This window comes from Bos indicus x Bos taurus, chromosome 2 (assembly GCF_003369695.1).
Source record: "Bos indicus x Bos taurus breed Angus x Brahman F1 hybrid chromosome 2, Bos_hybrid_MaternalHap_v2.0, whole genome shotgun sequence".
NCBI lineage: Eukaryota > Metazoa > Chordata > Mammalia > Artiodactyla > Bovidae > Bos > Bos indicus x Bos taurus.
The window spans coordinates 103,859,637-103,887,398 of NC_040077.1; the positions used below are offsets into that span (position 1 = coordinate 103,859,637).

The window sequence follows — 27,762 nt, forward strand, 5'->3', positions numbered from 1 at the left end:
GGAAGTAAGCTATAGACGACTCAGTTGATCCATGGACCGCCCCACCCCAGACTTTTTTGTTGCATAATACAAATAAGACTTTCTGTGTAGGGGTCTCTGTAACTCACAGTTGGGGAATTGGATTAAAAAAAGGGGGGAAATATGAATAAAGTATGGACTTTAGTAGATAATAATGTATCAGTATTAGTTCACTGGATGTGATAAATGTACCATGTGTCAGATGTTAATAAAATAGCAAAAATGGGAGTTGGGTACATGAAAACTTTCTGTACTATCTTTACAATTTTCCAATAAATCTAAAATTATTCTAGGGCTTCCCTGGTGGCTCAGTGGTAAAGAATCTGCCTGCCAATGTAGGAGACACAGGTTCGATCCCCGATCCATGAAGATCCCACAAGCTACGAAGCACCTAAGCCCGTCCACCACATCTACTGAGCCTGCTAGAGCCTGTGTGCCACAACTGCTGAAACCCACATGGCCTAGAGCCGAAGCCACTGCAATGAGAAACCCGCATACTGCAACTGGAGAGTGGCCCCCACTCGGTGCAACTAGAGAAAAGCCCTTATGGCAGTGAACACCCAACACAGTCAAAAATAAATATTAAAAATAAATAAATAAAACTATTCTAAAGTTAAAAGTATATTAAATAATATTCCCAGTCTCCAAGCTAATCCTACAGAATCACACTATCATGAGTGGAATTCAACCACCTTTGTACTTAACAAGACCCCCAAGTTTGGAAAGTACTAGTTTAGGCCTAATCTGAGATCCCTGCTACATTTGAGAGGCAAGACCCTATAGGCCACCTCCTTGGCTGCCACAAAGAAAGTTGCAGACTCTTCCACACACAGGGATATTCTCAATACCCAAAGTAAACGTTCAGCTTCTAGAACAATGCTGGCAATTCCTTTTTTGTGTGTATTTTATTAGCATCAAATGCCTTTGGATAGAAATTACGAGTTCAGTGTTTTGCCCCCAGATTGAATTTGAATCTCTGCCATAATGATGCCAATAGAGTTACCTCTAATAAAATATCTAGGCGGCAGTTTAGTGCTTCTGTGATTAGTAAAGCAAGCATTTGGAGATTTAATTTTTCTTACTTCTTGACTCCTACTCTTACCTGCATAATCTCTTGGAATAAAAGAGTAATAAAACCAATATTTATAAAGGTTTTCCATGACTCTGTGAAAATTTTTCAACAGGCTTGAAAGAGCGAAATAATTACTTTCTGTAATGGATTGCTGACGTGAGCATACAGAAATGCAGTCATTCATTAGTTGAATTCAGATATATCAGGATCAAATTATATTGCAAACTGTAGCAACACCAACAACAATAGAAGAGGAAGGCGGCGTGGTGAAATGGAAAGGAAATTAAACCAGGGGTCAGAGGCCTAAGTAGTAGACGGTGGTGCTGTTCTGGCCAGTTGTGTGGTTTTGGAGAAGCGATCTGGACTCAATTTCACATCAACAAAATGAGCAGTTTGGAATGGACAACTTTTAAGACCCTTCTGAACTCTGAAATTTTGAGTATGGACTCTCAAAACCAAGAGTTAGTCTAATGCCTAATAACACAGTATTAAAACCTGCATTTATAAACTCAAAACTATTCATAACTGATAATTCAGAAACCAATCACAAAATATAGGTGTCAAACTTCAGCCATCTTAATCCTTGAGATTTATATCCCACACAAGAAAGAGACACAGCCAATATCAAAGCCGATTTAAAGATGCCTTTCAATTCATTTTGCCACTGTTACGGATGCTGCCATGTGAGACAGTGAAAACGCCCAGAATGAAAGCTGACAACAAGGAGAGAAAAGAAAAGCCCCATAAAACAGATGTTTTAAACATGAGCCAGGTGTTGATGTTTATTTATACCTTGCTTTATAGCTTGACATTGTTACAATTTCAAAATAGGAGTTCACCCTGTAGACAAAGGGCAACAGAAGCAAATAGACCAATCACAAAAGAAATAAAAGTGGTAAAGAAGCATATGGAATAATGCTCACTCTAACAAACAGACATGCAAATTAAATCAACAAGGAGGTACCGTTATTTTTCTTTGCCATTTTTTTCTTGGTACATTCCTGAATGATGATGATATGCTGAAACTATATTTTCATACATCATTGCTGGAAAAAGCATAAATTGGTACAAACTTTTTGGAAAATATTTAATGATGTATATAAAATAGAATTTAGGGATTCCTGTTCTAATTCTGTAATTCCACTAAGAACACAGGAGAAAGCAATGCATATGAAGACATTTATTGTAGAGAAAAATTGCAAAAAACCACTACATATCCAAAAATAGATGAAAGATTGTAAAATTGCTTTAGTCAGTGTCTGACTCTGCAACCCCATGAACCACAGCATGCCAGGCCTCTCTATCCATCACCAACTCCCGGAGTTCACCCAAACTCATGTTCATTGAGTCAGTGATGCCATCCAACCATTTCATCCTCTGTCATCCCCTTCTCCTCCCGCCCTCAATCTTTCCCAGCATCAGGGTCTTTTCCAAAGAGTCAGCTCTTCACAAGAGGTAGCCAAAGAATTGAAGTTTCAGCTTCAACATCACTCCTTCCAATGAACACCCAGGATTGATCTCATTTAGAATGAACTGGTTGGATCTCCTTGCAGTCCAAGGGACTCTCAAGAGTCTTCTCCAACACCACAGTTCAAAAGCATCAATTCTTCGGCGCTCAGCTTTCTTCACAGTCCAACTCTCACATCCACACACAACCACTGGAAAAACCACAGCCTTGACTAGACGGACCTTTGTTGACAAAGCAATGTCTGTGTTTTTTAATATGCTGTCTAGGTTGGTCATAACTTTCCTTCCAATGAGCAAGTCTTTTAATTTCATGGCTGCAGTCACCATCTGCAGTGATTTGGGAGCCCAAAAAAATAAAGTCAGCAACTGTTTCCACTGTTTCCCCATCTATTTGTCGTGAAAAGATGGGACCAGATGCCATGATCTTCGTTTTCTGAATGTTGAGCTTTAAGCCAACTTTTTCACTCTCCTCTTTCACTTTCATCAAGAGGCTGTTTAGTTCTTCACTTTCTGCCATAAGGGTGGTGTCATATGCATATCTGAGGTTATTGATATTTCTCCCGGCAATCTTGATTCCAGCTTGTGCTTCTTCCAGCCCAGCGTTTCTCATGATGTACTCTGCATAGAAGTTAAATAAACAGGGTGACAATATACAGCCTTGACATACTCCTTTTCCTATTTGGAACCAGTCTGTTGTTCCATGTCCAGTTCTAACTGTTGCTTCCTGACCTGCATACAGGTTTCTCAAGAAGCAGGTCAGGTGGTCTGGTATTCCCATCTCTTTCAGCATTGTCCACAGTTTATTGTGATCCACACAGTCAAAAGCTTTGGCATAGTCAATAAAGCAGAAAAGGTGTTTTTCTGGAACTCTCTTGCTTTTATGTTGGCAACTTGATCTCTGGTTCCTCTGCCTTTTCTAAAACCAGCTTGAACATCTGGAAGTTCATGGTTCATGTATTCCTGAAGCCTGGCTTGGAGAATCAGGAGGAGCAGCTGTGCTTTGCTGGAGCAGCCATGAAGAGATACCCCACGTCCAAGGTAAGAGAAACCCAAGTAAGATGGTAGGCGCTGAGAGCGGGCATCAGAGGGCAGACAGACTGAAACCACAATCACAGACAACTAGCCAATCTGATCACATGGACCACAGCCTTGTCTAACTCAATGAAACTAAGCCATGCCATGTGGGGCCACCCAAGATGGACGGGTCATGGTGGAGAGGTCTGACAGAATGTGGTCCACTGAAGAAGGGAATGGTAAACCACTTCAGTATTCTTGCCTTGAGAACCCCATGAACAGTAAAATTGCTTACATCTACTCAATATGCAGCTTTATAAAAATGATGCTTTCAGAAGGTACTTAGTAATGGAAAATATTTATGATCTGTGAAATGTGGTAAGCTGTCCATTCATATATATATATATATGTGTGTGTGTGTGTGTGTATACACACACACACACACACACACATATATATCTTTGGCTTACATGATGTTTTTAAATTTTAAACTTAGTAACCATATTTTAAGATGGATAAAATTTACATTAAAATCATGCTTATTTGGATCTTGCCAAAAAATCAGAATTACAAACAGAACTGAGCCCTTATTCAATGACAACAATCATTTGAAGCTAAGTAGTAGCTGTTCCTTTTTATTTTTAGGTAAGAAGTGAATTTTTTTAGAGAGAAACACTCTACAGAGTGTATGTGGGCTGTCTTAGGAGACTAGAGACTGTAAGTATTTTCTTTAGAGTAAAGTGAAAAGTGAAAATCACTTAGTTGTGTGTGACTCTTTGTGACCCCATGGACTGTAGCCCACCAGGCTCCTCTGTTCATGGAATTCTTCAGGCAAGAATACTGGAGTGGATTGCCACTCCCTGACCCAGGGATTGAACCCAGGTCTCCTGCATTGCAGGCAGATTCTTCAGTGTCTGAGCCACCAGGGAAGCGCTGCTTTAGGGTTAGGAACACATAACTCTCCTTGACCCACAGTTCCTACACAGTTACCCTTGGAAGCATTTGCGCTCATTACCCTTGACCTAAATTTAATAATCAGGACAGAAAATAAGTATATACAAATTTCAAATATGCCCATAAAAAAGGAACCAGGGCTTCCCTGGCGGTCCAATGGTTGGGGATCTGCCTTGCAATGCAAGGGACACTGGTTTGATCCCTAGTCCAGGAAAATCCCACACGTCTCAGAGCAACTAAGCCCTAGCCCCACAACTACTGAGCCCATGTACATTGAAACCCAAGAACCTGAGACTGCTCCGAGCAAGAGAAGCCACCACGATGAGACGCCTGCACACCACAGTGAAGAGTAACCCCAGCTTGCAGCAGAGACCCACCACAGTCAAAAAATAAAATAAATAAATCTTTTTTTTTTTTACGTGAACCCTCCCAAAATGGTTTGAATAGTCATATTAGAATTTTGAGTATCATGGTTTTGTTTTTTACTATTTACCTTTATATTTTTTATATAAAAAGTATTGTACTATTACTTTTATATTTTTAAAAGACAGTAGAAGTTGAGTTAAATCACTGTAACCTTTCAGCAGATGTCCAGTCTTTGAGTAAATATCAATAATCTCCAGCAATTACAAGAAAATTAAGGCTGTAGGTCAACTGAGTGAAAGCAGATCTTAGCCCAAACTCTTCTAAAGATACAACACTCATTAACCAGGAATTATGATCAGCTTCCTGTAATCCCAAAGAAGTCTCCCTTTTTTCTTAACACCCGCAATACTGAAATAAACATTTGAAAGACACTTGAGTGAAAGTTTTGTTCTTAGGCAGACACAACAATATTCCAGTAACAAAGTGGAACAACTTGGTGTGAAGATTTTGAAGTAGACAGACAAAGGACAAAAAGGTGCTCTACTCCTCAGCACTGTTGGTTATAATGGATTCTTTTTTCACTATTATTAATTAATTTTAATTGCAGTATAGTTGCTTTACAATGTCATGATAGCTGCTACCACACAACAAAATGAATCAGCCATGTGTACACATACGTCCCCCCCCTTTTGGACTTCCCTCCCATTTAACAGGACACCACATTAGGTAGAGTTCCCTGTGCTGCACAGTCTGCTCTCATCAGCTGTCTACTTTATACACACTGTCAGCAGTGTGTATGTGTATCTATGTCTTCATCCTGCTAAGAGGATAGAGGTCAGTCAGTCTTTCTAGCTAACCACTTGAGTGGTTTCATAATTCATAAGTGGAAAATCAGTTTTTAAATGGAAAAATCATACCTAACACTCTTTATGCAACTTGATGAACTTTCTGGTGTAAATTTTGATAAAGATGATTGAAATGAGTAAACAACCCTATTGGAAAGTAGTTTCCTGATTAGGATACTTCAAATGCTTAATACATATCTCTAGGATATATGATAAAAAGTTTACTTACACATTTCACACTATTAACGTGGAAGAATTTTTTAAAGTAAATTGCTACCTAAAAACTACTGCTGTTGGTTTTTGAAAGAGTACTGATCTATATGTACATATAGTACTATATGTCTGTGCTTTATTTAGCTCTTATAAATCTCACAATTTTATTTTTGTTTTTTGTAATATATAACACAGAAATATATTAATATGTACAAATACATATGTACAAAAGACTGCTCTTTCTAATTTAACATCACTAAATACTTAGAATAGAGATAAGTAGCAAAATTAGATAAACCTTATTTACTTACTAAATGATTAAACGATGAAAATCAGGTTAAAACTACAAGAAAACCATACAGGGTTCTAAACACATCTGATAAGGAAATTGAAAATTGAAATCCCATATGTCCAGTTGTTTCCTGTCAAAAGAAAAATATAGAATAATACTCTGCAAGCTAATAATAACAGTCTTTGAAACATTGTAAAAGAAAGTTCAAAGTGGCTGGCCATTTTCACTCTATACACAGTAATGATTTAGAAATTATGAGTATGCTCCTTTCAATGCAATTTAAACAGATTTTCTGTGTAAGAAATCACATAAACTAGTTTCTGAGGCTGTCAATGCAGTCCTTTTCCAGAAGTTACTGACTTTAATGTCTTAGGTAAAGAAAAGTTAACTTTTATGATGATCTTTAAAAATGATTCAACTGGGCTTCCCTGGTGGTCCAGTGGTTAAGAATCCATCCACCTTGCAATGCAGGACACACTGGTTACATCCCTAGTCTGGGAAGATCCCACATGCAGCTAAGCCCATGCAACACTACTGAGCCCCTGCTCTAAGCCTGAGAGCGGCAACTACTGAGTCCATGCGCCTAGAGCCGGTGCTCCACAAGAGAACCACTGCAATGAGAAGCCCCCACAGTGCAACTAGAGAAAATCCCAGGCGCAGCAACGAAGACTCAGCACAGCCCAAATAAATAAATAATTTAACCATTTATGTTAAGTGAATTTACTAATAACTACCTAATTAACCTTTTAAAAAACAATGCCTTAATACCAAGGATAGATACCTGTTTAATACATTTTAATGACTCATAATGAAGTAGTATGTGTTTCAATAGATAAATGCTCCAGTATAATTCCACTAAAATTAACATAGACTTTTAATGACTCATAATGAAGTAGTATGTGTTTCAATAGATAAATGCTCCAGTATAATTCCACTAAAATTAACATAGAATCACTATGAATGTGTTAGCTACAATTGCAGACTTGCATATTGTATTGTTGACTCAGATACTGTCAGGATGTGGTTTCCTGAGAAAAAGATTCTGAAATGGAGATTGGCCTGCAAGAAGTTTGCAAGCAAACACGTACAGCAGGGTTGGCAAAACTGCTACTGAGATGTTGTCGCAACAAAAGTCTCCGTCAATCTATTGGGGAGCTCCAGAGCTAGGATAACCCTTCCCACCCCTGCACCAGCTAACTCATCCGTAGAGGCAGGATGGCCCGAATGGGGGGACAACCTTGGACAAGGCAGCTCTCACTGGTTGATGGCAATTCCTACAGAGAAACCTGGCTGAGATCTCAGACACCAGATCTCAGACACTGCCAGCAGCAGAGGGGATGGATATTTCTGTCCCAAAGCGGGCAGATTACAGCATCTTCATGCTGCCTGAAGTGCTTGCTTTTCATGGCACGTCCTGGGAGAGGCTCCTCCTGGAATCTGGTGTATTTCTTTTCCTGAAGAAAGGCTAATTGGATGACTTACAGCCCCATTGCCACAGTTGGTCTCAAAACCACACCAATACTTATCATCTCTCCTCTCCTAGATTCCTGAACTGTTGCTACTGCTGCTAAGTCACTTCAGTCGTGTCCGACTCTGTGCGACCCCATAGACGGCAGCCCAACAGGCTCCCCCGTCCCTGGGATTCTCCAGGCAAGAACACTGGAGTGGGTTGCCATTTCCTTCTCCAACGCATGAACAGCACTTCTCAAAACCATCAAGATCACCAAAAGCAAGGAAGGTCTGAGAAACTATCCCAGGCTTCCCTGGTGGCTCAGACGGTGAAGAATCTGCCTGCCGTGCAGCAGACCAAGGTTCGATCCCTGGTTTGGGAAGATTCCCTGGAGAAGGAAATGGCTATCCACTCCAATATTCTTGCCTAGGAAATCCCATGGACAGAGGAAACTGGCTTGCTAAGTCCATGGGATCTCAAAGAGTTGCACACGACTGAGCGACTAACACTTTCACTTCCTTTCAAATGCAATACCACGTCCTGGATGGGATCCTGAAAGAGAAAGAGACATTAGGTAAAAACTAAGGTATCTGAGTAAACTTGGACTTTAGTTAATGATGCACTGATAATGGTTCATTAGATATAACAAATGTACCATTCTTAGGTACTATTGTTATTGTTAGTTGGTTATTCATGCCTGACTCTTTGAGACCCCATGGACTGTAGCTTGCCAGGCTCCTCTGTCCATTGGATTCTCCAGACAAGAATATTGGAGTGGGCTGCCATTCCCTACTTCAGATCTTCCTGACCCAGGGATCAAACCTGCGTCTTCTGTGTTTTCTGCATTGCAGGTGGATTCTTTACTGTCTGTCACCACAGAAGCCCCAGGTACTATACTATGTTAATAATAAAAACTTGACATGAAGCATATGGGGATGCTCTGTACTACCTTTGCAACTTTTCTGTAAATCTAAAACTATTCTAAAATTGAATAGCTTATATTGAAAAACAGAAAAAATAGATTGCTGTTAGATTTGACCTTACACTTTCATGGGTCTGACAAAAACCCAATTCATGATGAGCAGTTTTTCAAGTAATGTGTAATCATCCCTTGAAAATGGCATAGCCTTACTCCAGGACTCTTAGAGTCTGTATTGTCATTTTCCTATTGAACTGTCCATAAATTCCACATGGCATCGTTTTTTATCACCAACTTTCAATACCAACGGGTCTGTAGGGTCCTAAGCTACAAGTGTCAGGCCACTTGGCCACAGCCTTGGACCTGCTTGGGAGCCCTTTCCTGCCCTGGACCTCATTCAGAGCTGGCAGCTTTTCACATCATCCAGTTAAATGGGATGAGTGGTAGTTCCAGGTGGCAACATAGAGATGGCCATCTAGCATTCTGGTGGCACCTTAGAGGTGTACAATGAAGTAACTCAACCTTCCTTTTGAGGGGATGTTTCAGCTCACCGCAGACCACTGGACCCCTAAGAACTGCAATGAATTGACAGGCTCCTGAGACTTTGTAGAATTTCTCTCTCATCCTCTGAACTGTCTTTCTTCAAGGCCTCTGGTGCATTTTCCTCTTTGCATTTATCACATCTAATGTTGCCAATTTATCTAATTTTACCATTTATCTAATGTTACCATATATTAATTGAAGTGATACTCTGCAGAATCCAGAGGGTCCAGATCCTTTTTATAATAACAAAGGGTAGGAGAGTCTTAGCTCTGGAGCAATACCAAAACGTGTACTGTTGTCCGTCTCAAGTGAATGCAGTTTCTGACCTTCCTTTCTGATGGGTATGGAGAGAATGCATTTGTCAGATCAATACCCACATTGTAGCTGAGACTTGTTAATTTACTCTCACCAAGATCCCACATCTAGCTCAGCAGCTGCAATTAAGGCTTCTAATTAGTTGAATTTTCAATAATTCACTTTCATTCTCCAATATCCATCTAGTTTCAGGGTCAGAGTGGTGAATTGAACAGAATTATAATTAGGACCGACACTCCTGCATCCTTTAGGTCTTTAAGGGTGCTAATCTCTGTTGTCTTTCTGGAATCCAATGTTAATTTGGGTTTACTATCTTGGCCAAGGAGTGAAGCAGTTTCAGAGTCTTCTACTTAGCTTTCTCAGTAGGTTGGTTTTTAACCCATCAGCCAAAAAACAAATCTTGGTTCTGCCAAGTCCAGAGTATGTTCCATCCCGGAATTTAATGTGGAACTGGGGAGATGACCACTGGGTAGACCCATGAACTCACCTAACTGACTGTGAGTTAGATGTGGGGTAGGACTCCATTTATTATCTGCATTCCATGTGCCCCACTCTAAACAGCACACCGTAATGATACTCTTGTCCCTGGGTATCTATGTCCACTTGGACCTAGTGTCCTCTGTCTGGAGTGTGTCTGTGTAGACTCCTTTCTCTAGTGTAGTTATCCCAGTAAATAACCTCCTTTTGAGGGAGGAATAGAGGAAGCATCGCCATGACCCCTTGCAGTGGTGTTTCAAAGTTTTCCTTCTTAGGGATCCAGTCTTTCCTTCAGTCTGTAGTTTCTGGGTCTGGAAAATATCAAAGTCTGGAAAGCTAGCAAGAGATCATAAGTTTTTATTAAACTGGCTGTGTCTGTGCCCTACTTATCTCTTGATCATCCATCCTTGAGATTTTTTTAAAAATCTTTTTCTTAATATTCATACATTTTTGGCTGTGCTGGGTCTTCGTTGCTATGCAAGGGCTTTATCTAGTCGCGGTGAGCAGAGGCTACTCCCTAGCTGGTAGCATGAGGATTCTCACTGCAGTGGCTTCTCTTGTTGTGGAGCTCGGGCTCCAGGGTGCATGACCTTCAGTAGTTATGGCTCTCAGGCTCAACTGTCCCATGGCATGTGGGGATCTTCCGGGACTGGGGATCAAACTGGTGTCCTTTGCACTGCAAGCTGGATTCTTAACCACTTGATCACCAGGGAAGCCTTGTCCTTGAGATCTTTTGATGGTAAAGTGTGAGGAGTATTCTTATTGGCTGCCCATCTATTTTGCCCCTAGAGAGGCCATGTTTCATCAACCATCTCCAAATCTCTCTACAGGTACTCTTCAGATCTGGTCACTCATTATAATTGTGCCACTTGGCTTCTGACGGTGAAGCCTTGCCACTGAGCACCTCTTCTTCCATCCCCATTGCTACCAGTGAGTGCATTTCTGGAACAGCCCCTGCCCTACAGGGATACACCAAACTTTCAGTGATGTTAGTGACTCCTCACCAAAGCATTCTTTATCACTTTGGTCAGTGTGTCCACTCTGCCTTCCTGGGGACCCCTTTAAGGAAACACAAATACTTTTTATTGTTGGTTGTAATTATATTCATGGAATAGGAAATCTCGTGTTCTATCTGCTAAATTACAGCCCACCACCCCCTTGCTGCTGCTGCTGCTTAGTCAGTTCAGGCATGCCCAACTCTGCAACCGTATGGGGTGCAGCCTGTCAGGCTCTTCTGTCCATGGGATTCTCCAGGCAAGAGTACTAGAGTGGGTTGCCATGCCCTCCTCCAGGGGATCTTCCCAACCCAGGGATCGAACCCAGGTCTCCTGCATTGAAGGCAGATTCTTTATCACTGAGCCCCCAGGAAGTCCCCACCCCCTTGCTTCCTTGGTACATGATAAAATAAATAACTATTAATATAAAATTTTCCATCCGTCACCTGAAACTGCCCTGCATATACACACGAACCCCTGGATCCTGTTCCTGCTGAGCACCCTGTGACTTCTGAAGTGATCACTCCCGTCACCCTCAAGCCCCTCTCACATACTTCTCAATGGACTTGAGCTCAGACTGGCCCCTTGACTGGCTTTAGAACAACCAGAGGTCCTTAAGCCCATCTCTCTCAGCCTCTTTACCTTTAATTTAAAGGGATTAAGGAAAGAATATCTGTTTCCTCTTTATTCTCGGAAATATAACACACATTCAACTGAAAAGTAAATATAGAAACTTTTTAATTCTTTGCAATGAAAGTTTCCTGGATAATTCCATGAGTTTTTATAATCATAGAGACAGTTTTAACCTTACTTATTCATTACCAAAAATAAAGACTATCGTTACAACTTATTCTCTATAGATGCAAACAATGTCCTCTATTTTGACATCAAAAAAGGCAAAGACAAAACACAAATTCCATGGACAAGGATGAAAACAGTATGATCTTCAAATGTATTTTGTTAATTTACTGTTTCTTTTTGGTTTTGTTTGTCTGTCTCACTGTATGTTTATCTTGCAAGAGCCTACAGAAGTGAGAGAAAATATCTGCAGGCTAATTTTAAACAACATGAGAGAGGTATTAAGAACTAAACAAAACAAAATAAAAATGTATTATTTATTTTAAAAAATAAAACTTTTTGTTTACTTATTCAACTACAAAAAATTTTCCTGAAACATGTCAGTTAATTGGTCTGCAATGTACTCATAAATGGATAACATGGATCTCCTCTGACAAATATTTTAAACAAAGTATTCACTACCAAAAGAGTTAGTTGGGGTAGGGAAATCTTCAAGTCACAATCCCCTGCACAGACTACATACAAGTTACTTTTAAACCTGAAGTCAGAAAAGCAAAATCTGTAAAAGTAAGAATACTGCAATTATTTTCAGCAGTCTACTGATAAACCTGAAAAGCTCTTTTCAATACAATGAACCCTGATTTCATGACAAGCTCCTTGCTTAAGGGGCTATAACTTTTGAAGCTGAGCTACTCAACCTGTGGCAAACTGTATTGACAGAAATGCTCCATTCTGAAAATCATCTTCAGGATGGAAGAAAGTCCAGCAATGACTTTCTTCAATGCAGCACGGCCTACAGAGTTGCAAATATGCACGAGAGGACTCTGGGCAGGTGTAACTTTCAGTCAATAAGCTGGAAACAGGCTAAAGAGAAGAGAAGACAGTGAAGGTAAAATATGCCTGATAAAATATCAGGCAGGGGCTTGTGGCCCAGAGCTGGACACTATGCAAAAATGACATAACCAGATCTCAATAACGTTAAGAATTTGAGATGCCTGTACCACAACTGAAGACAGAGCTTTTTACATGGAGTTCTGCTTGGGATCATTCTACTTAGGACTCCCTCCTGAGCAGCACTCCTAGATATTTCTATTATTTGGTACACCTAAACTTCTGGATATTCTCCAATTGATGCTCTAAACACCTCCAAGGTTCTGTAGGTGCTCCAAAATCAAGGAAGGTCACATCATGCCTGGTAGTGTTTTGGTGTTAGCCTATATTATATAACAGTTATTTAAAAATTGGTAATCCATATTTAGGCTCAATGATGGCTCCAGGAATCTTATTAACTGGAATATCCCATTCTCCCAATAGGATCAGTGGTCAGAGCTCATTATACAACCAAAACCAAAATGGGGGCAACAGAATCTAATCAGCCATGATAAAACAGCCCACTGACCAACTCTCTGATGCAAGATCACCACGATGTTTCAATGCAACTTCAACATTTCATAGAGTTTCATGATGACCAGCTATCCAAACTCTTAGGTTTTAGTAGGATTCAAAATCCTTTTTCTCTTAGCTAGCTCTCTCCTTGCTCATTCTCGTTTGCACTCATTTGCCCAACTTTGGTTGGCTGTTGAGGTCCAGCGGAAGAATTCCCATTCTGCCTCGTAGCTTCTCCTTTAGGGACTTGGCAAAGGAAAGTAGTGCAGTTCTTTCTGGCCATCTGCCAGGCATGGGACCCCAGCCTTCTTGGGGTAAGTTCGACTGGCAATTTTAAAGAACTCTTCCGCAGCATCAAGTGCAATGAGACGGTCCTGCCAAAAAATTAAAAACAAAACTGTTGTCAAAATGGAAACAAAGCCATGTCTGTGGCAAAAATTCATCTAAAAATCACATCCATCTAGAAATAACGATGAGTGAGTAGAACATTTATTAAATTTTTCTCAACAAATTTAGAGACACTCCTTAATGACTTACATTCTCCAGAAAACATTCCCCTGCTCTTTGAGTCCTTTCAAATCATTTTTCAATCTTAGGCTGTATACCCAATTTCTCACATCTCTTTGACCTAAAAATGGCTAAAAAAACTGACTACCCAACAAAATTGGCTGAAAAACACAGATTCTTGAACTACAACCCAAGTCTCAACTGGTCTAAGTGTATTCCAAAAACCTGAATTTTTAAAGCCCTCCAAGTGATGATGATGTGCTGGCTACTGAACACCAAGGCATAAGATGCCAGCACCATCTCCCACACCTCATACCACGGTGAAGTTCATGGGGTCAGAATGATGAATAAGTACATGGACTAACAGAGAAGCAAAAATTTAAAGCAAAATTGGGAACCCAAATGTCCATCAATAGAGGAATGGATAAAGAAGATGCAGTACATCTATACAACGGAATATTACTCAGCCATAAAAAAGAACAAAATTGGATCATTTGCAGAGATGTGGATGGACCTAGAAACTGTCACTCAGAGGGAAGTAAGTCAGAAAGAGAGAAACAAATATTACATATGAATGCATATATGTGGAATCTATAAAAATGGTACAGATGGTCTTATTTGAGAAACAGAAATAGAGACAAAGATATAGAAAGCAAGTGTATGGGCACCAGTGAGAGGGAGAGGGGAGTGAGTGGGATGAACTGGCAGGCTGAGATTGACGTACACACACTAGTGACACTATTCATAAAATAGACTAACTAATAGGAACCTACTGTATAGCGCCGGAAACTCTACTCAGTGTTCTACCAACACAACATTTTAAAGCAGCTATGTGAGATAAGTTGCTTCAGTCGTGTCTGACTCTGTGCAACCCTATGGACTATAGCCTGACAAGCTCCTCTGCCCATGGGATTCTCCAGGCAAGAATACTGGAGTGGGTTGCCATTCCCTTCTCCAGGGGATCTTCCCAACCCAAGGATAGAATCTGGTCTCTGAAATCTTCTGGATTGCAGGCGGATTCTTTACCATCTGAGACACCCTCCAAAAGGACAAAAGCATCTATACTCTAATAAAAATTAATTTTAAAAAATTACTAAAAAATAAGCAGATGGACACTTACCATAACAAAGAGATACCTCTCCGAGAGCTCCCAACTGGTAGGGAAAATACTGGTCTCTTCAGCCAGTCTCAACAGTATTTCCCGAGCTTTCCTTGTGTTTTTAGAATCACTGATGGTGCTCAGTTTTGTCACTGACAACAAAGAGTCTGCTTCTCTTTGAAAACCTGTGTAAAGAAATTAAACCCTCACGTGAAGCAGTCACAAGGAGACAACAGCCTGCAAGGGATGAGGGGACCGGCGACAGCTGTGGAGCAAATACGAGAAAGCTGAAGCCCAAAGCACCGCTCCCTTTGCTGCCCTGCAGCTCAGTGAGGTTGGTCGGGTCTTTAATTAAAATGCTTTTGCGGTTTCTTCGTATCAAATTTTCTTTGTCAACTTTTCCCTCCAAGTTAAGCCTCTGCTACTCACCCACTGACTGCCTGCCACCCACTTTATCAGTTTGGAAACCCTCCTCCCATTTCCTACTCTTCACCCCCTCCCCTGTCCCCAGAATTCCTACTTGTCCCCTCAACCTGCAAAATGGTCATCTTCAGGTCCAGACTCCTCCAAGCCCAGGTTCCCTCCCCCAGGGCAATATCGTTGGCTGGCTAAATTACTTATACAAAGGTCTAAAAGACTCATAGATTTAATACAAGCATAATATAAGCAACAGGGGATAGCAACTTGGTACCCACATTTGCAAAGTTATAATGCCAAGGTGTAATGTTCTGTTTCAAAGGAGAAGGACTGAGGACTTCAAAATTGATAAATCCATTTTTTCTGAACATGAAAACAAGCTTCTTTATAATGTGAGGGCCATATTTACTGAATTACAAGCCTGGCAGAATTAAGAAAAATCAATACCAAATAGCTACTCTAATACCACAGGTATTTGCGGTCTCTCTTACAAATAACATTTCTCCTAATCTGCTCTATCTTATAAAGCTATGAGTAATTGGCCAATCATTCCATTTAAATCAATCAATGTACAATGCCCCCAAATTCAGTGATCTTGATTGAACGAATATCCCGTTATGATTTCACTGCCCTGTCCTACTTGATACTGAAGACAGATGGGGTAACACATGGCAAAATATGTCCTCAAGACAACGGCTGATGATAAGAGAAACATCAGATGTTTATGCTGGAGGATACAGAGAGGATGGTATTGGGAAAACAATTAGTACACAGTAGCCTTAATCATCAGTTACTGACATTCCTTTTATAAAAACCAGGCTGGAGAAGGTAGAGAGGAATAACCACAACTAGTTATTTTTGCCATTTTATAATCACTTTTAGACTCACCTAAATCTTCTAAAATATGTTTCCATCTACTTCTCACTTCCCTTCGAATCTGTCGCAGGGTGTAGATATCATAATTGAGTTTTTGCCACTCCTGTAGGAAAAATTAAACTTCAGTTTTATTTTTACACTTTGGTCTAAATCTCTATCTAATTCCCAAAGTTAAGTTGTTAATGCATGCAGTTCTCCTCTTCACTAATCTTCAAGGCATATCCTAAAAGAAGAGAAGGAGCTGGGTGAGATGAAGTCAGCAGGAATACATCACCTCCATGTCTGGGATATCAGCTATGTACCAGGTGATGTAACATATCTCAGAAACTATCCTAATTAACCTCTTCACATTATCTAATTTCCCAACTACAGTGATAGCACCTATAAAGTGGGGATAACAACAGTGAATATTCCATTTAAGGATGTTATAAAGATTAAAGGTATAAAAAAACTTTTATATATAAAATACCTGCACACAGTATTACTAAAGACTTTTTATAGATAAATAAACTGACGCCCAGAAAGTTTACCTAGCTAATACAGTATCATCCAGCTAATAGGTACTGGACTTGGTATTTGAATCCAGGTCTGACTCAGAAGTTTCTGAGAAAAAATGAGACCCAAAGAATTTGTATCTTCCTTTGTTATCAGAATACAGTGGAGTTGGGAATCCCAAGTTTCTTGATTTCCAGCCAATGTTTCCTTTACCGTATTTCAGCATTGCTCTCTTTCATTTGTATTCCCAAGACAGGATAAATTTTCAGGCACTCAGCAGAACTATTAAAAGGTTATCTTTTTGAATACTTCAACCTTATGGGTAGTAGGTCATCTTTGTTGTTGTTCAGTCACTCAGTCATGTCTGACTCTTTGCAACCCCATGGATGCCAGGCATCCCTGTCCTTCACCATCTCCCGAGCTTGCTCAAACTCATGTCCATTGAGTCGGTGGTGCCAACCAACCATCTCATCCTCTGTCATCCCCTTCTGCTGCCATCAATCTTTCCCAGCATCAGGGTCTTTTCTAATGAACCAGCTCTGCACATCAGGTGGCCAAAGTATTGAGCTTCAGCTCCTCAAACAGAACTTAAATCTTCCAGGAACGTAAGAATCTTTACTGCAGAGAAGGAAATGGCAACCCACTCCAGTGTTCTTGCCTTGAGAATCCCAGGGATGGGAGAGCCTGGTGGGCTACCGTCTATGGGGTTGCACAGAGTCGGACACAACTGAAGTGACTTAGCAGCAGCAGCAGCAGAATCTTTACTGAGCTACGGATTTCTTTTAAACACCATGGAAATATGTTTTCAAGGAGCCTTATCTACATGAAAAAATCGTTTTATAGAGTATACCTTTTCTGTGCTGAAGTACAGCTTAAAAGAGCATCATTCTAAACGCTCAATTTGAGACTCAGATTATATGGTATTTTGACTCCTCTAACTGAAAATGTTTCAGTGATGCCAGGCTTGCCTTGCTCATCCCTAATCAACTTTCATGACTGGTTAAGAGAAATCAATTTAGCTGCCATTCCCAAACATTTATAGATACCACTCTAAGAAGGAAAAACTAGTAAAATAGAGCATATTTGGTTATGATTGCATTTTAAATCTTGTATCTGAAGGTACAAAGCTATCAGAAGGTCATGGGTTTCACAAAACTATAATTCAAAAAGATACACGCACCCCTATATACAGAGCAGCACTATTCTCAATAGCCAAAACATGGAAGCAAACTAAATGGCCATGGACAGAGGAAGGGATAAAGATGATGTGGTACATATACACAACAGAATACTGCTGCTGCTGCTAAGTCGCTGCAGTCGTGTCCGACTCTGTGCGACCCCAGAGACGGCAGCCCACCAGGCTCCCCCGTCCCTGGGATTCTCCAGGCAAGAACACTGGAGTGGGCTGCCATTTCCTTCTCAACAGAATACTACTCAGCCACAAAAGAGAATGAAATAATGCCATCTGCAGCAACATGGATGGACCTAAGTATTATCACATGAAGTGAAGTAAGTCAGAAAGACAGACAAACACTCTTTCGTATCACTTACATGTGGAACCTAAAGTATGGCACAGATGAACCTATCTATGAAACAGAAACCAAACTGTGGACATAGAGAGGAGACTGGTGGTTGCCAAGGGGAGGGGGTGGGAAGGGGTGGATCAGGAGTTTGGGGTTAGCAGATGCAAACTGGTATATACAGAATGGATGAACAAGGTCTCACTGTATAGCACAGGGAACTATATTCAATATTTTGTGATAAACCATAATAGAAACGAATGTGAAAAAGAATGTGTGTGTGTATATATATATATATATAAAATGAATGAACTGCTTTGCTGTACACCAGAAATTAACACAACATTGTACATCAACTGTACTCCAATAAAATAGAACTGTTTTTAAAAGTTCATGCATTTCAGCTGTTGTTTATCAGTCAGGAAGTGGTGAATCTGAGTACTTTTGCCTGGTCCTCTGTTTCTGACCAAAGGTGTGTATGCACATGCACATGCATGAGTGTGCAGTGACTGGAGTCAGGGTAAAGCCTGTGACCCTGGAGGGCAACGTAAACTGGGTCATCTCAGAAATGCGCAATCCTCACCATGTCCTCAGCACCATGTTAAAGCACTCCTATCCAATGCCCTACAGACTGTCTAAGTATTCAGTAGAGCACTGCCATTTTTACTGGATGTGCCATTCAGTATACACAGCATCTTGGAAAAGGGCACAAAGGGGTTGAATTCCAGTTCCATTACTCATTAAGAGCTTAACTTTGGGCAGGTTCATAAAGTGACAGCATGTCACTGGCCTAATCTGCAGTATGGGATAATAATATTGGCTTCCTCTCGGGCTTATTATGAGGATCAAATGCTTTCAGGCAAGCCCTGAAAATAGAGCTTGGTGCACATTCTCCTCCAAAGCAGTGCAGCCACAGCTACGAAACAATATTCCAAGACTCAGGATTGATTTCTATTACAAGGACTGAGGACATTATACATGGCATGAGGCAGGATCTCATCGGTGAGGACCTTCAGAAGAAACATTTCTCTGTTCTTCACATCAGGTAGGATTTTGCTTTTCCCAAAAATTATTTCACTGTTCTGAACACTGAATTTTTATAACTGATCGGTTTCCATGCTTTCCTGAAAACGTAGAGTCCTATCATGGAAAATGTACAGAATCTCGAAAACATTTTTGAATTAACAGAAGTTTTTACTACTTTTTACATCTTTTTTTTTTTTCCCTCTTCTAGTTTGTGCTCTCTCACAGTAGTTTCATATAAGTTAACTTAACTCCTTTCTGATTTTAAAAAAGATTATAAATATATAAAAGATTACACAGAGCACCGCTGTGCTTCTTCTCAATGAAACTGACCCTCCTTGCCGGACTAAATGATAAATGATCAAAGTCCTATTCATGCTTGATAGAGACCCGCTCAATCAATTCGCAAGACACTTTATACATTCACATAACCTTAAATTATCTAACAAACCACTAGGTGGCTTCACTACCTTGCGATGAAAAGTCTGCTAATTTTCCTTTAGCTCCTTGGGCTGATGGTCAGAACTTCTGTCCTGAACTAAGTGTAGCCAAATCTTTTTCAGACACCCATTCATCATTGGGTAATCTAGGCTTCAGGTTTTTTAAATCTTTTCTTGCTGTCCATATGTTGGTTATTTTGCTATTCCTAAACACTAACAATGCTACACAATCTCATTGCATTTTACTGTCCGTTCCTCTGATAAACTGTCAAAGGAGAAGCAACGATGCAACGTTTTAAAATCTGCCGAGTATGGATGCATGTGATAAGTGCCTATTAAGATTAACAGAATGAAACTCAGCATTTCATAAATCCACATTTCTTCTTTTGACACAATAGTCATGGATAACCATATATGAAAGCATCCTGAAAGCTTTGTGCAAAATGTAAAGCTCTAAAACCAGAAGTAGCTTGGGCAGAGTTTTAACAAAGAATTGGCTTTTGAAAAAATAAATGATGATAAGAGAGGATTTGAATTTTTTCTTAGCATATGATCCCAAAGAACAGAATCTAAATGTAGCAAATAAGAAACGATGATGAACAAAATCTTACCCACAACTAAAGAAACTAACTCATTTATTCCTTAGTATTAGAGAAAAACAAGTTTTATGATGTCCTTCTACATTTTAAAAATTGCAGCAATTTTCTTCAGACAAATAACTTGAAAATAACAAGTCAAATATTCTTCACAAATGACTTGACACTCAAATCTACTAGACATCAAAAGTTAACACTCTTATCTTCTAAAACAATCTTTGTTTACTCATAATTTCTGAAGTAATGCAAGGTGGTCATTGTGTCACTGTGGCCTCCAAGTTGAACAATGAGTACATTAGCAGAGGTGTAATCAAAGAAATCATGCAAATTTAATTTCATAAGGTATCTGGGAACCAAGTCAAACCGAAAAACATCTGATTGAAAAAGAGCAACTGAAGATACTTAGCTGAATCCTTGAGGATTTTCTCCTCTCTAGTTGTTGGCCAGATCAGATTAGAGCTGCTAGATAAGAAGGCTGAGGTCAAACATGAACAGCAGAACAAAGAGCAATCGGCTTCCACAGTCAGGAGCCAGCTCTCCTGCGGCTTCTCCATCCCATGAGCTGGTCTTGACCTTGAGCTCTGATTTAAGCTCCAGGGGTCATTTTCTCAGACATAAAATTAAACATTTTATTCACACCTATTCTGTGTTACTGTGAGGTTGTAGATACATGGCACAGTTAAAATATACTTCTTACTTCTTCCTAAAATGGAGATTTGTACATTTGAAGAAATGTACTCTAACAATAGATGACATATACTTTAAAATCATCTTATACTTTTAGGAGCAACTTCAAAAGAGATTAATTTACTTTTAACTATACAAATATAACTAATATATAATTAATATAATCACAAAGAAATAAAAATTCAAAGAGAACAGAGGGCATAAAATGAAAACTTGCTGCATCTGCTTGGCTTGAGTTGGGTTACGTGCCCATCCTTGAGCCAGGGGGATATGCTGATTGGCTTATTTATTGGATTTCAAGCCAAGCACCCCTTCAAAGGATTCTGATTTTGTTGCTCTGACAGATAGGTCCCACACAGATATTTTAAAATAGTCCCTTATTGGTTCTAATATCCAGCCAGGGTTGAGTTTATTAGCTTAAACCAATCAGTGTCCTGTTTGAGCTGTGGTGCTAGAGACTCTTGAGAGTCCCTTGGACAGCAAGGAGACCAAACCCGTCAAAATCAGTACTGAATATTCATTGGAAGGACTGATGCTGAAGCTGAAACTGCAATAGTTTGGCCTCCTGATGCAAAGAACTGACCCATTGGAAAGGACCCTGATGCTGGGAAAGATTGAAGGTGGGAGGAGAAGGGAATGACAGAGGATGAGATGGTTGGATGGCATCACCGACTCAGTGGACTGAGTTTGAGCAAGCTCTGGGAACTGGTGAAGAACAGGGAAGCCTGGCATGCTGCAGTCCATGGGGTCACAAAGAGTCGGACACGACTGAATGACTGAACTGAACTGAATCAGTGTCCACTCTTAGAACTGAGAATGTAACTGTTCTCTCCAAAGGAAATTTGGGACAAACTTGATAGATTGATGAGCAAAGAGGAAAACAGGTCTTGGAGAAGCGAACATCAAGCATCTGCTTGTGGCAGACAGATCAGTTACCCCAGGGTCTGTATTATGTCTTTCTTTTTTGCTACTGGAACCCAGATTTCACTGGGGGCTGCAATGTGCCAGCCCCAGGGAACAGATCGTGATCTGTGCAAATGCTAGTGAGACTCTGTGTCCCCACTTGTCCTCCTCCCTTGCAATGAGAGACAGAGAAAGATGGAAGAGCTATATTGCCCCAAGTACCAACATGTATCATACACTGTGTATATCCCTATGGGAATTCCCACTTCAACTCAACATCCACATTAAAAGGAGACTCCATACGACTGTAGCTATAACAACATTATATTGCTAATATTAAACATCTAACTCAAGGAACTACAAGGTGCAGAGTAGTCAAATACTTTTACTTGAAAGTGATAGCTTTTTGATAAAATGAATTCTTTGAATATTGTCACTGCTATCTCTTTCCTTTCAATTTTCACCAATTCGTATCATCTTATGCTACTTTCTATTCAAAATGGAGTTTCCAAAAGATATTTAAAAAATATATATATTGACTGCTTCTCCCATTTCATTTTCTTTCATTCTGCAGGTAGATAAGTAAGAAAGACATGTGATATATGGGGGTGGAGGAATATCTGCATTTTAACAAGCCTCTAACGGATTCTCTCATGCTTGCTTTTCACAGAGAAATGTGAAGTGGGTAACACAGACTAAGGTAGTCTTCAAGCTACTGAAGAGCATTCAAAGCTGTTGATGTCAGCTTGGAGGAAGGTTTTTAGTGACACAGGAAAGGGCTTGGTTTCTGAGCTTAGCCATCATTTTCATCAGGTACTGTATGGGGTCAAAGTTCACAAAAGTAGCAGAGATGACTAACACAGGGAATGTAAGAATCAAGGCTTGAAACCTGTAACAAATAAGGCCTATAATATAAAATCTACAAGTTGAAATTTATTAGCAGCAGTTCATGCAAAAGACACGTCCCTGCATCTGGTCCTTTGGCTATGTTGACTTTTTTCAACCTAAGAGTTGGGTGCATTTTTATTTGCTCCTAATAACAAGAACTAATAACTTTATTTATTCCTTGTTCCAGTAAGACTTGTTCGTGTTAGTGGAAGCCACAGAAAGATCGATATTAGATGGGACTTTCCACCCAGGATGAAGGTTTTCTAAGAGAATGGGCTCTCCATCACTGGAGCTCCATGTGATAGCTGCTGTACTTTAGGGGCTTCCCTGGTGGCTCAGACAGTAAAGAATCCACCTACAATGCAAGAGACCTGGGTTCAATCCCTGGGTTTGGGAGATCCCTAGAGGCAAGCACGGCAACCCACTCCAGTATTCTTGCCTCGAGGATCCCCATGGACAGAGGAGCCTGGTGGGCTACAATCCACGGGGTCGCCAAGAGTCAGACACGACTGAACGACTAAGCACACAGCACGGTGAAAATACACTATATAATTTATCATTTCTAGAAATATAACTTCTGTAGGCACTTTCAACATAATATATTCCTTCTGTGTCACCTGGAAAAATTAGAAAAGGATTTGAAGGCATTTACAAAAAAAGGGGAGTCAGACAGACAGTAGACAGATATAGATAGATAATATTGACAGAGTACCTATAACTTCTCAGGTACTACTCTAAGCTCTTTATATGTATTTATTTAGTTAATTCTCATAATATGACATGTATGAGATGGATTTTCTAAAATATTTTTATTTATTTATTTGGATCTTATTTGCAGCAGGATCTTTAGCTGTGGCACGCAAACTCTTAGTTGCAGTGTCTGGGATTTAGTTCCTGGACCAGGGATCGAAACCCTGGCCCCCTGCATTGGGAACGCAAGGCTTTAGCTACTGGGCTACCAGGGAAGTCTCAATGAGATGGATATTATTATAACATTTGAAAAATGAGGAAACTGAGGCTCAGGGAGATGAAGTACTTGCCCAGGTGTACACACTAGTAGATAAGGAGCTGAGATTTCTGACCCAGGCAGTCTGGTTGTAGGGCCAACATGCATAGCCACTGTCCACCCTGTCTCTTCAAACAGGAAAGTGCTGGGAGGTGGGGGGTGTGGGGAGGAGTTGGTGCATGAGCAAGGTAAGAAGGCAGTTAAAGACAAAAGAGCAGATGATTAGAACAGAGGTCAACCTGAAGGAGGAACAGAGGAAACACAATTAAAATCATGGAAGAAAAAAGAACTTTTCTAAAAGCAAAGTATCACCAGGCTTTAGGCAAGAATGCAGCCACGCAAGAACATCCTTCTCAAGGGCTGACTCCCTGGGAGTCCTTCCTTTGGGGACTTCCGTTCCGTCTCCCCTCCTCAGAGCAGGTGGAGGGACCTCAACCCCCTCAACTACCCCTCTCCCACACCCTCCTGTCCACCTGGCTACTGTCACCTCTGAGGAGTGAGACAAAGGCAAAACCACTCCCTTCAAGATGCAGATGGGGTGGGCAGTGAGGGGTGGCAGAAGCCAAGGTCTGAGATTCCGAGGACAGAGGAGAAAAGGTCAATGTCTGGGATCGGGCTGTGCTTGTCTGCAAGGCAGAGACAGCTGAGAAACTGCCCACACTTTCCTGAAACTAGGCTTCGAAACTGAGAAAGGCCCCAAGGTTCTTAGACTCATCTACCTACTGGATACTTCCTTTGCTCTTCCCTTGAAGCCCCATCACTCATTTCAGAAGGAGACAGGTCACACTGTCTCCCTTCCCTTGGAAAAGTCCCTGGAAAGCCAGCAGCCCTCTCCTCCCAGGCTTTCAAGATGACTGGGTCACAGGACATCTAATTCAGAAACCCGGCCGGGGCCCCAATGGGCTCACAAGACCAACCACAGTTTCCCTGGCTCACGTGACAGACTTCTTCCTTCCAGAGTGCATGGGATGGCATCTCTGAACAAACACCCGAACGCTTCAACCCCAGATGCCAAATCCAAGAAATGGATTTCTGCCAGGAACTAGCTCCCTCTTCCTGAGAGGTCAGAGGGTTTCAGTGACGCACTACCAAGACGCCCTTCCCTTTACCCTGCTTCCTCTAATGCCACGTGGTTCTCCACCCTCCCTTCTCGGCTACGTGGTTTCAAAGGGAGCTTCCAGAACCTTCTCTCTTCCTCCTCATCCCCTTACTCATCAGCGCCTGGCTATCAGCTTTTCAGACCTGCTACCCACGGCAAGTACCAAGGTCCGTCCCCCACCTCCTCAGCTCAGGAGTAACCCAACAGGAGTGTCCTTTCCTAAAGCATAGGATGCTGATGTGCCCCCCACCCTACTTCTTCCCATGCCTCCCCAGGTCTCTACGGGAAAGAAGCAATAAGCATCTACTAAGTGCCCTTCAGGACACCTGGTGGGGTAGGGTGGACATTAGACCCCCATACGGCAGTAGAAAGGTCTGGTTCTTGCCTGGAGTCAGCCAGCAGGAGGTCAGAGGTTCAGACTCCCTGCCTCTAAAGTGCCTCCTCCGGCTCCACTTCCTCACTCTCCTCCCTCCCTCTGCAGGTCTTCTTCCTCCTCTGCCTCTTCTTGTGTGGTCCTCTCCCAAGGCTCTGTGTCGGGTCTTTCCCCTTCCACCTACCTGGATGATTTCCTGTAACGCCCCACCTCTGCTGTCACTACTTCTCGGCCGGTGACTCCCAGGCCTCCTTCTGGGGCCCTGAACCCAAGCCCCAGGTCCAGGTTTCTATTGTCCCCTTTCTGTCAGATGCCTCCACATGGACGGGTGGCTGACCCGGCCACTGGACAGAGCCCAGTCTGACTCCCCACCGGCCTCCACCAAGCCAGCACAGGCCCTCTGACACTCCCAACGTGGCCATCTACCGCTCACTTCCCTTCCAGCCCACCTTCTCAATGCATCCAAATCAGTCACCCAGTCCTGGTCCTTCTGCCTCTGTCACAAGATTCCTCTCATATCTATCACCACTGTCTCAGCCTTCATTGGCCTAAACAGCTCCAGTAAAGGTCCCTCTGCTTCCAGAAGCTAACTACTCCAGTCTCCTCCCAACCAGCTATCTTCCTAAAGGTCAGACTGGGTCATTTCTCTCACAGAGAACTCCAGTGGGTACCACTTACTGAAAAAGCAGTGTCAGTCCCAGACAGGCTCTCCATCTTGACCCTGTCTGCCTCTGACCACATTCTACTGTCATCTAAATCCTACCCTGTCTTCCAGGATGATGCTGTGAAAGTGCTGCACTCAATATGCCAGCAAATTTGGAAAAACTCAGCAGTAGTCAAAGGAATGGAAAAGGTCAGTTTTCATTCCAATCCCAAAGAAAGGCAATGCCAAAGAATGCTCAAACTACCTCACAATTGCACTCATCTCACACGCTAGTAAAGTGACACTCAAAATTCTCCAAGCCAGGCTTCGGCAATACGTAAACCGTGAACTTCCAGATGTTCAAGCTGGTTTTAGAAAAGGCAGAGGAACCAGAGATCAAATTGCCAACATCCACTGGATCATTGAAAAAGCAAGAGAGTTCCAGAAAAACATCTATTTCTGCTTTCTTGACTATGCCAAAGCCTTTGACTGTGTGGATCACAATAAACTGTGGAAAATTCTGAAAGAGATGGGAATACCAGACCACCTGACCTGCCTCTTGAGAAACCTGTATACAGGTCAGGAAGTAACAGTTAGAACTGGAGATGGAACAACAGACTGGTTCCAAATAGGAAAAGGAGTATATCAAGGCTGTATATTGTCACCCTGCTTATTTAACTTATATGCAGAGTACATCACGAGAAATGCTGGGCTGCAGGAAGCACAAGCTGGAATCAAGACTGCCGGGAGAAATATCAATAACCTCAGATATGCATATGACACCACCCTTATGGCAGAAAGTGAAGAGGAACTAAAAAGCCTCTTGATGAAAGTGAAAGAGGAGAGTGAAAAAGTTGGCTTAAAGCTCAACATTCAGAAAATGAAGATCATGGCATCCGGTCCCATCACTTCATGGCAAATAGATGGGGAAACAGTGTAAACAGTGGCTGATGTTATTTTTCTGGGCTCCAAAATCACTGCAGATGGTGACTGCAGCCGTGAAATTAAAAGACGCTTACTCCTTGGAAGGAAAGTTATGACCAACATAGACAGCATATTAAAAAGCAGAGACATTACTTTGTCAACAAAGGTCCGTCTAGTCAAGGCTATGGTTTTTCCATTGGTTGTGTGTGGATGTGAGAGTTGGGAGTATTAAGAAAGCTGAGCACCAAAGAATTGATGCTTTTGAACTGTGGTGTTGGAGAAGACTCTTGAGAGTCCCTTGGACTGCAAGGAGATCTAACCAGTTCATCCTAAAGGAGATCAGTCCTGGATGTTCATTGGAAGGAGTGATGTTGAAGCTGAAACTCCAATACTTTGGCCACCTGATGCGAAGAGCTGACTCACTGGAAAAGTCCCTGATGCTGGGAAAGATTGAGGGCAGGAGGAAAAGGCAACGACAGAGGATGAGATGGTTGGATGGCATCACCAACTCAATGGACATGGGTTTGGGTGGACTCCGGGAGATGGTGATGGATAGGGAGGCCTGGCGTGCTGAGGTTCATGGGGTCGCAAAGAGTCAGACACAACTGAGCAACTGAACTGAACTGAACTTCCAGGCACAGCCAAATGCCGCCACCTTGAGAAGGCTTTGCTTTTCTTACAGCTCAAAGGAACTGCTGCTTCTTTTGAAATTCCTCAGCCCCTTTATGGGAACTGCTGTAGAGTTATTTACTGTCAAGATATTGTCATATAGGGGTTTCCCAGGTGGGTCAGCAGTAAAGAATCTGCCTGTCAATGCAGGAGACACAAGAGACATGAGTTCAATCCCTGAATCAGGAAGATCTCCTAGACAAGGAAATGGTAATCCACTCTAGTATCGTTGCCCAGAGAATTCCATGGACAGAGGAGTCTGGTGGGCTACAGTCCATGGGGTCACCAAGAGTTTGATGCAACTGAGCACACACGTTGTCATCCAAGCACTTGTAACATCTCTTTCACTTCTAGACTGTGGGCTTTGAGGTTACAAGAGTCTGAATTCATCCATGCCGTACACAGTCCTCTGTACACAGCAGGCGCCCAGTGGGCTGGCTGAACCCAAATGAAAATGACAATTCACAGAAAGG

General features: G+C 41.5%; 1 protein-coding gene across 1 annotated transcript in view; it reads right to left on the bottom strand.

Annotated features, from left to right (window-relative positions):
- Nucleotides 1–11,660: 11,660 nt before the first annotated feature.
- Nucleotides 11,661–27,762, bottom strand: part of MREG (melanoregulin) — a 69,764-nt gene continuing 53,662 nt past the window's right edge. Inside the window, exons 3-5 of the mRNA XM_027566905.1 lie at nucleotides 16,036–16,126; nucleotides 14,752–14,915; nucleotides 11,661–13,498 (exon numbers count right to left, since the gene is read on the bottom strand). Of these exons, the coding sequence (XP_027422706.1) occupies nucleotides 13,364–13,498; nucleotides 14,752–14,915; nucleotides 16,036–16,126 (390 nt within the window). The 3' untranslated portion in view covers nucleotides 11,661–13,363. The remainder of the gene's footprint in view (nucleotides 13,499–14,751; nucleotides 14,916–16,035; nucleotides 16,127–27,762) is intronic.